General features: G+C 38.6%; 1 protein-coding gene and 1 pseudogene across 1 annotated transcript; one reads left to right on the plus strand and one right to left on the minus strand.

Moving 5' to 3' along the window:
• The first annotated feature begins 211 nt into the window (after positions 1 to 211).
• LOC121493258 (cyclin-I-like) lies at positions 212 to 3,063 on the plus strand. Its single transcript, XM_041759024.1, is given in 3 exon segments — positions 212 to 735; positions 893 to 1,060; positions 1,062 to 3,063. Coding segments are annotated over 3 exon segments (1,101 nt in total). The 5' UTR covers positions 212 to 660; the 3' UTR covers positions 1,920 to 3,063.
• Positions 3,064 to 5,686: 2,623 nt separating this feature from the next.
• Positions 5,687 to 6,429, minus strand: LOC121492535 (annotated as a pseudogene).
• Between the last annotated feature and the right edge of the window lie 2,677 nt (positions 6,430 to 9,106).

The following is a 9,106-nucleotide window of genomic DNA, read 5'->3' on the forward strand; positions in this document are numbered from 1 at the left end:
TTATTTTTTTTAAGTTTTATTTACTTAAGTAATCTCCACACCCAACATGGGGCTCAAACTCACAACCCCAAGGCCAAGAGTCACATGTTCTCCTGACTGAGCCAACTAGGTGCCCATCCAAATCTGTTTTTACTCTGATTTCCTTTGTCTTTTTTGAAAAATATGTGTAACGGTGCAGGCAAAATTAGGAATTCCCAAATAGCCCCCCCGCCTTCCCCGCGAGCGGACGCGGCGGCGTCTCGGTCTCGCTTTTTCTTATTTTCCCCCCTTTCCCCCTTTTTTTTCCTTTTCCCTCCCCCCCCCCTTTTCACCATTTCCCCTCAGAGACGCTTCTCCCGGGCAGGGGCAGAGCCGGTCTCACCCCCCGCCTCTCCCCGGCCCCCGCCGCCCTATGGCGAGAGGGAACCCCCCTCCCCACCCGGGCATTAGCGGCGGCGGTTGGAGGAGCGGGGCCGGCGGTGGCCGCGGCAGCCTCAGGTCGGGGGCAGTCATGGAGCTGGTTCGCTGACCCGCCGGCCGCAGCCGTGCGTCCCGCTCGATCGCCTGCACCCTCACGCCCGGCCCGGCTCCCCCTCTTCTCCCTCCTCAGTCGGTCCCGTCCGCGTCCCGCGCGCCCAGCCGCCGCGCGCTGAGGAAAATGGGGTGGTAACGGGCCCCCGGATGACCCCGCGTCAGTACTGTGAGGCCTACAGCTCCGCCGGGGAGGAGGAGGAGGAGGAGGAAGAGGAGGAGAAGGTAGCTACATCAGGCTGGGAGGCAGGCAGATCCAAAGGATATCATGAAGTTTCCAGGGCCTTTGGAAAACCAGAGATTGTCTTTCCTCTTGGAAAAGGCAATCTCTAGGGAAGCCCAGATGTGGAAGGTGAATGTGCCAAAAATGCCTACAAATCAGAATGTTTCTCCATCCCAGAGAGATGAAGTGATTCAGTGGCTGGCCAAGCTCAAGTACCAATTCAACCTTTACCCAGAAACATTTGCTCTGGCTAGCAGTCTTTTGGACAGGTTTCTAGCCACTGTAAAGGCCCACCCAAAATACCTGAGTTGTATTGCGATCAGCTGTTCTTTTCCTAGCTGCCAAGACTGTTGAGGAGGATGAGAGAATTCCAGTACTGAAGGTGTTGGCAAGAGACAGTTTCTGTGGATGTTCTTCATCTGAAATTCTAAGGATGGAGAGAATTATTCTGGATAAGTTGAATTGGAATCTTCACACAGCTACACCATTGGATTTTCTTCACATTTTTCATGCCATTGCAGTGTCAACTAGGCCTCAGTTACTTTTCAGTTTACCCAAACTGAGCCCATCTCAGCATTTGGCAGTCCTTACCAAACAACTCCTTCACTGTATGGCCTGTAACCAACTTCTACAATTCAAAGGATCCATGCTTGCTCTGGCCATTGTTAGTTTGGAAATGGAGAAACTTATTCCTGACTGGCTTCCTCTTACAATTGAACTGCTTCAGAAAGCACAGATGGATAGCTCCCAGCTGATCCACTGTCGGGAGCTCGTGGCACATCACCTTTCTTCTCTGCAGTCTTCCCTGCCTCTAAATTCCGTTTATGTCTACCGTCCCCTCAAGCACACCCTGGTGACCTGTGACAAAGGAGTGTTCAGATTACATCCCTCCTCTGTCCCAGGCCCAGATTTAGATTTCTCCAAGGACAACAGCAAACCAGAAGTGCCAGTCAGAGGTGCAGCAGCCTTCTACCATCATCTCCCAGCTGCCAGTGGGTGCAAGCATACCTCTGCTAAACGCAAAGTAGAGGAAATGGAAGTGGATGACTTCTATGATGGAATCAAACGGCTCTATAATGAAGATAATGCTTCAGAAAATGTGGGTTCAGTATGTGGCACTGATTTATCAAGGCAAGAGGGACATGCTTCCCCTTGTCCACCTTTGCAGCCAGTTTCTGTCATGTAGCCTCAAGTGTTACCTTTAAGTGCAAACTAAGGTAGACTACTCTGAGAATGGGAACATGGAGAACCATGGAAAGGCTATATAAAGGTATATACCTTATCAGGCTGATTTGAAGTGAGCCAGAAAAAAAAAAAAAAAACATTTACTTTTGTGGTAAATTATAATCAACATTATTTAAGCATATAAAGACCAAAAGAAAAAAAAAAGTAAAATTCAGAAGATCCAATTTTTTTTTTCAAGTAAAAATGTTTTTGTAGTGTTTGTCAGTTCCATCCTTTCTCTACTAAAATGTAATGGAGATTGTACCCATATCAAAAATTCATATTCAGTGTTTTTTTTTTAAGTTCCAAAATTCATAGCTGGCACACACCCTGTCTCCAGCATCCTGATTTAATTTTCCTCGTTTTTGTTTGCTGCTTTATTGACTACTTAATGAACTTTATGCATGTTGATCTGTATAGCCTGACTTCCACTGATTAGGAAACCCTCAAAATTACTATTTAGCAATTTAGTGAATAAATTATTTCAGTCTGGCAGCCATGTTTAATCCACGATTCAGATTGATCCAAAAAGGGTTCTTCAAAATTGCCCCATGTAAATGAGAGGTGGGAATAGAAAAAGGACTAGCATTACCACATTGATTTTGTGTTTGTCTCATTCCAATTCCTGGAGTTCAGAAACAAAATTATTGTTTTCATTTTTATCTTAATTTAGAACTTAAAAGTGGCATGTAATTATAATTAGGGCACTGTTAGATTTGTTGAAAGCATATTTGACATTTGTATAAAAGAATTTGTGATAAAGTTAATATATCCAGGTGCTCACCAAAGAAATATCAAATGATTATGGTTTTGGTTTCTTTTGTTTTTGGTAACTGGTCAGTTTTCACTCATTTATAATCAGTAGGAGAGACTCTCTAGATATTGGGACAGCTCTATGATTTGGGTCTGTAACATGTAATAACTGAATTCAGTACCCTAGATTTATGTTAAGCTATTAGTATTTTCTTGATGAAAATTACCCTACCTGTATTTCTCCTAATTTCTGGATCCTGGGCTCCTTGTGCAGTCTGAGGAAGGTATTGCAGTCAGAACCATGTACTGATGATAAAAGCCTCTGGTAGCAATAAAGTTGTCCTTAACCTTTGTATCTTTAAAAAAAAAAAAAAAAAAAAAAGGAATTCCCAAATATCTGATTGTGCCAGTCAGAGGTATAAGATCTACATTTCTAAATAATGATAAATGTCCACGTTGGCAAACCCTGGCAATGTCTACTTACACCAAAACTATGAGCAGAAACATTTTTTCTTCAGGTGAAAGTCTGAATTTTAGAATTTTATTTTCAATTTTAATTACAGATATTTTCAAATATACACAAAAGTGGTGAGGACAGTCTACAAACTCCAGCGTACTCAGCATTTCATCAATTTTATTTCACCAAGATAGCTTCCTCCACCACACGTAGACACTTTTTTTTTCCCTTCCTGGAGTGTTTGTTTATATATGTGTAAGTAATCCCTACACTCAATGTGGGCTCAAACTTACAACCCCGAGATCAAGAGTCACATGTTCTACCAACTGCCAGGCACCCATGTTCTGGAGTATTTAAAATCAAATTTCAGACACTATGTAATGTCACTCACACACACTTAAGTACTCACATCTAACAGATAAAGATACTTTAAATGTCACATACCATTTCTACAACTAACAAAATTAACAAAAATTCTTTGGAATCAGGTCACACAACCCATAGTCAAGTTCCCCTGACTAATCTAAAAAATGACTTTTGGGGTGCCTGAGTGGCTCAGTGGTTGAGCATCTGCCTTTGGCTCAGGTCATGATCGCGGGGTCCTGGGATGGAGTCCTGCAAGGAGCCTGCTTCTGCCTCTGCCTATATCTCTGCTGTCTCTGTGTCTCTCATGAATAAATAATAAATAAATAAAATATTTTTTAAAATAAATAAATAAAAATTAAAAATGACTTTTTATCATTTGTTCAGATCAGGATCGAAAAATGACCATACAGCAGCATACTTTGTTGTTCTATTTCTCAATTTTCTTTTCATCTATGATTCATCCCTTCCCCTTTTATTCTTACCATTAGATTTGAAAGAACGAAGTCATTGAATTTGTTGATTTTCTCACATTCTGGATTTGGCTCTTAACTTCTCCTGGGATTGTTCAGTTTATTCTTCTAGCCTCCTGTTGGTTCCATAAATGTGTAAATCTATAAACTCAATTAGAACTAGGTTCATCCTTTCCTCCCTCCTTCTTTCTTTCCTCCTTCCTTCCTTCTTTCCCTCCTTCCTTCTTCCCTTCCTTCCTCCTTCCTTCCTTCTTTCCTTCTTCTCTTCTTTCCCTCCTTCTTTCTTCCCTTCCTTCCTCCTTCCTTCCTCCTTCCTTCCCTCCTGAGGTGGGACTTAATTCCGGGTCTCCAGGATCAGGCCCTGGGCTGAAGGCGGCGTTAAACCGCTGAGCTAGCCGGGCTGCCCCCCAATGTATATTCTTATAATTATTTTTCATCTTTTATATTCATGATTATGAGCCTATTCTTAATCTTACATATTTCTCTCTATATCATTTTTTTCTATTCCAGTAACAATTTACTGATTTTATTACCATTCTCATAACATCATTTTTTTCCTTTTTCTATTTTTATTTTTCTATTTTATCAGTTTTATACTTTGTCTTTTTAAATCCCTACTGCATACTTCCTTTGATTTATTTTGTTTTTATTTTACTAATTATTTAGATGAATATGTTAATTTCCTAGGGCTGCTATAACAAAATACCATACAGTGAGAGGCTTAACCAGCAGAAATGTACTTTCTCACTTTCTCCATTCTGGAGGCTAGAAATCCAAGGTCAAGATGTTAACAGGTTTGATTTGTTCAATCTTTTTCCAAGCGCATGGCTCCCTTGTATCTCTTTGTATGTCCAAATTTCTTCTTAAAAGGACACCAGTTATACTGGATTAGAGCCCACTCATAGGACTTCAGTGGACCCTAGTTACTTCTTTAAAGGCTCTGTCTCCAAATATAGTCACATTCTGAAGAACTGGGGTTTGGACTACAACATACGAATTTTGGGTAGATATAATTTAGGCCATAATAATGAGTTTAAATTACATTTTCAATTTTCTTCAAACATCAAGGAACTTGAGGTTGTGCATTTTCCTCTGAATATAATTAAGCTGTTAATATAAAATATTTAATGTAAATTATTCTTTTTCCCATGCTTTCTAGATAGCATGTAATGTCATTTTAAAATTTCTTTGAGGGACGCCTGGGTGGCTCAGCAGTTGAGTGTCTTCCTTCAGCTCAGGGCATGATTCTAGGATGCTGGGATGCAGTCCCACATCAGGCAACCTGCATGGAGCCTGCTTCTTCCTCTGCCTATGGCTCTGCCTCTCTCTCTCTCTCTCTCTGTGTGCTTCTCATTAATAAATAAATAAAATCTTTAAAAAAATAAAATTTCTTTGATTCAGAGGTTATTTAGGAAAGTGTTTCTTAACTTCCAAAATATTAAGATAATTTTAGTCATTAGTTTGTTATTTATTTGTAATATTCTTGTAGTCTGTGAGTACTCTACCTGAGTTTTAAGGATTTTTTTGTAGTCAAATATATCATCAATTTTTGCACATTTTATAGTCATAAAAATGCATACTCTGGTAGGATACCGATGTAATATAATTTTATTAGTCTACTTTATTGCTTATATTATTTAATTTCTCTGTCCTTATCTTTTTTTTTTATTATTTGTATTTATTCTATGCAGAATTTACTCCTGGGCCATAAGTTTTTTTTCTCTTCAGTTTCTTCTGGGGTATCTTTTTCTTCTGTGCAACCTCCTCTTCTGGTTTAAGAACAATCTGCTCTTTTTCAGTAAGAATCATCTCGATGTGGCAGGGAGAGCTCATGTGTGAGTGGATCCGGCCATGAGCCCTGTAGGTTCTATGTCACATCTTGGGGGCCTTGTTCACCTGGATGTGCTCAGTGACCATAGAATCTATATCTAAACCCTTAAGCTCAGCATTACTCTCTGCATTTTTAAGCATGTGCAGTAAAAATTCAGCACTCTTCTTGGGCCACCGACCCTGTGTCCAGCCCCACTGTTTGGCCTGTGAACACCTACCAACTCCACCATTGTAGTGATGGAATGGCACACATTGCTTCTGCAAAGTGACATCTTTCAGATACTTGATGGCTTTTCAGATATGCATACCCTTGATGGCCTGGGCACTTTCACGCATGTTCTTAAAGTGAACACAAAGATTTGAACCTCTCAACTTGCATGATTTTATAGGGTTTTCTGGGTCCAGCCAGTAGCGAACCATCTCTGGAGGTCACCTCAGGCCGCTCCCGGGAAGAGGAAGAGTGGTGGCTCCTGAGAGAATTCATGAGCTCCTTACTCATCTTTTCATGCATCTTTCTATTTCTAAAAGTGACATTTTTAAAAATTGCAACTGTAACAATGAAATATTACTCAACCTTTAAAGGAAGGAAATTCTGACATATGTTACAACATGGATGCACTTTAAAGACATTATGCTGAGTGAAATTAGCCGGGAGAAGGAAAGAAAGTAGGTGAGGGAGGGAGAGGAAAAGAAAGTTTTATCAAGTTCCCACAATGGCAAGCTTTTTATTGAAGGGACTATGCTCAAATTTCAGAACTCGTTTATGCTCTAAATAACATTGGTGGCTATTTGCCTTCTTGTTCATTTGCATGTCTGACTGTGACTTTAGATAAAGAAATAGATTGCCCACATGATGAAGGGCAATAAGAATAACATTATTAAAAAGTCAAAGAGAGGGGCGCCTGGGTGGCTCAGTTGGTTAAGTGGCTGCCTTTGGCTCAGGTCATGATCCTAGGCTCCTGGGATGGAGCTGGAATCCAGCTCCCTGCTTAGCAGATGAGCCTGCCTCTGCTCCCCCTGCTTGTGCTCTCAATCTCTCTTTCTGACAAATAAATAAATAAAATCTTAAAAAAAAAAGAATACAGCTGCCTTCTTGAAAAAAAAAAAAGTCTAAGAGAACAGTCTAGATTTTGTTTTCTCACTTTTTAAAATTTGTTTTCTCTTTAAGAGCCGCAGCTTTTGCCTAAGACCCTAAAATTAAACACATTAGCTTTCTACACAAGAGCCTAAATGGAATATTGAATTTTTTTTTAAATTTTAGAGTTTTAAAATAGCTGTAAAAATACTGGCTTTCTCATTGCTGGAAAAATTGTATTATTAAAAGTTATTTGGGAAGAAAAGTTATTTGGAAAGAATCTCTCAGACTTTGTACAATTTTAATGTAATGAATAGAAAATTAAATATAATTTTGCCCTGCAATTGATGTTGACAATGAATAAGATATATTTTACCCCATAATATGTGTATTGAGTTTTTTATTTCTGTTTCTTGTACTGATTGGTTAGTCTTCTTATTTCGAGGGAATTTAATATTTAAATAGATATATGGATATACTCTAGTCTTAAGTTTAAAATATATTCCATGAAAAAATATGTACAGAAGAACTTAGAAATCTAGAGGAGATAATGGGTAGCCAGGCTATTTTTAATGCATATGTTTGCAGGTCTTAAGCGGTTCCTAAGATTTTAGGAAAGCTTAAAGCAAGCCAACATTAAGAAACAGGTGCTGGATTGTGCACTACAGGGACATATATTGTCTGGCATATTAGGAAATGCTTTGCTACTAGTATCATGTTTAAATGAACATTTGTTTCAGCAAAGATTTAGATAGGAGTTCTGCAAACTTTTTTTTTTAAGATTTTATTTATTTATTCATGAGAAACACAGAGAGAGAGGCAGAGACACAGGCAGAGGGAGGAGAAGCAGGCTCCACACAGGGAGCCTGACGTGGGACTCAATCCTGGGAATCCGAGATCAGGCCCTGCGCCGAAGACAGATGCTCAACAGCTGAGCCATCCAGCCAAAATTTTTCTATAAAGAGCAAAACAATATATATTTTAGGCTTTGTAGGCACATATGCTCTTTGTTGCAACTACTGACCTCTATCATTGAGATGGAAAACCAGCTATAGACAACACATGAATAAATGACCATGGCTGTTCCAATAAAACTTTATTTATAAAAACAGGTAGCACACTGGATTTGATCCCCATCCCATAGTTTGCTAATCCTGGAAGAGGTGATCATTTGTCTATGACTAAAATCGAAGAAGACGATTTTGGGAGTTATCTCTTCCCACCATGAAAATTTTAATAACCTTTCCAGTCCATCTCTTCATCAGCTTAATGCTTTTAATTTATGTCTAGAATAAAATAAGTTTTGGCTCCTTTCAGCAGCCATGTAAAAATGCACTGAACCTGGTATTACAATGTTTGGAAATGAAAACAAAAGTTTTACTGCAGTTAATTTGAAATCCTTCAAATGCTGATGCAGTACCATGCAAACATTGCCTCTCTCTCTAAGGGCTGATTTATCTCCATAAGGCCCTCCTTTTAAGTTTCTAAGTTTTATTAATTATAATCTCTTCCTTTTGTTTCCCCAGCCCTGGTCATGGTCACTGCTTCCTGTAGTTGCTATGTCTGTGAGAGCATATAATTCTCTCTTCTAGCCTGTTTAATAATTTTGTGTAGCAAACAGTTCCTTGAATGAAATTCTCTCTGCTCAAATACTGAGGTGGTTTGTCTCCTAAGTGGACCCTGACTGATATATCAGAAATGAAACTCAATTCAGTTATTAGAAAATTAGTAAGTATTTTTGGAACAACTTGGGTATATGAATCTACTCTTTCAACTATAAATTTTGTGAAAGCTAAATACGGATCAAATATTTCCAATTGAATTAGTGTCCAAATTGAGATGTGTTATAAGTATGAGAGGAATATATAATATGTTCTCAGTAATTTTTATAGTGATTACATGTTAAAAATAACAAAATTTGGAATATAAATATATTTTATATGTATTATAAAATATAGCAGTTTAAAATATATATTTAATTATATTTATATTCCAAATTCCAAATATATATAAAATATATAATTAAAATTGCTTTCATCTGTTTCTTTTCACTTTTTAAAATGTGGCTACTAGGAAATTTTAATAAATATTTGGTTTTCTTTTATTTCAATTGGACAGTGCTGTTCTAGACTTTTTTCCTACATTATTATCATGTTTTACATGAGGATGAGAATCCAAGGGAGGGCAAAAGGACTGCC

This window comes from Vulpes lagopus, chromosome 6 (genome assembly GCF_018345385.1).
Source record: "Vulpes lagopus strain Blue_001 chromosome 6, ASM1834538v1, whole genome shotgun sequence".
Lineage (NCBI taxonomy): Eukaryota > Metazoa > Chordata > Mammalia > Carnivora > Canidae > Vulpes > Vulpes lagopus.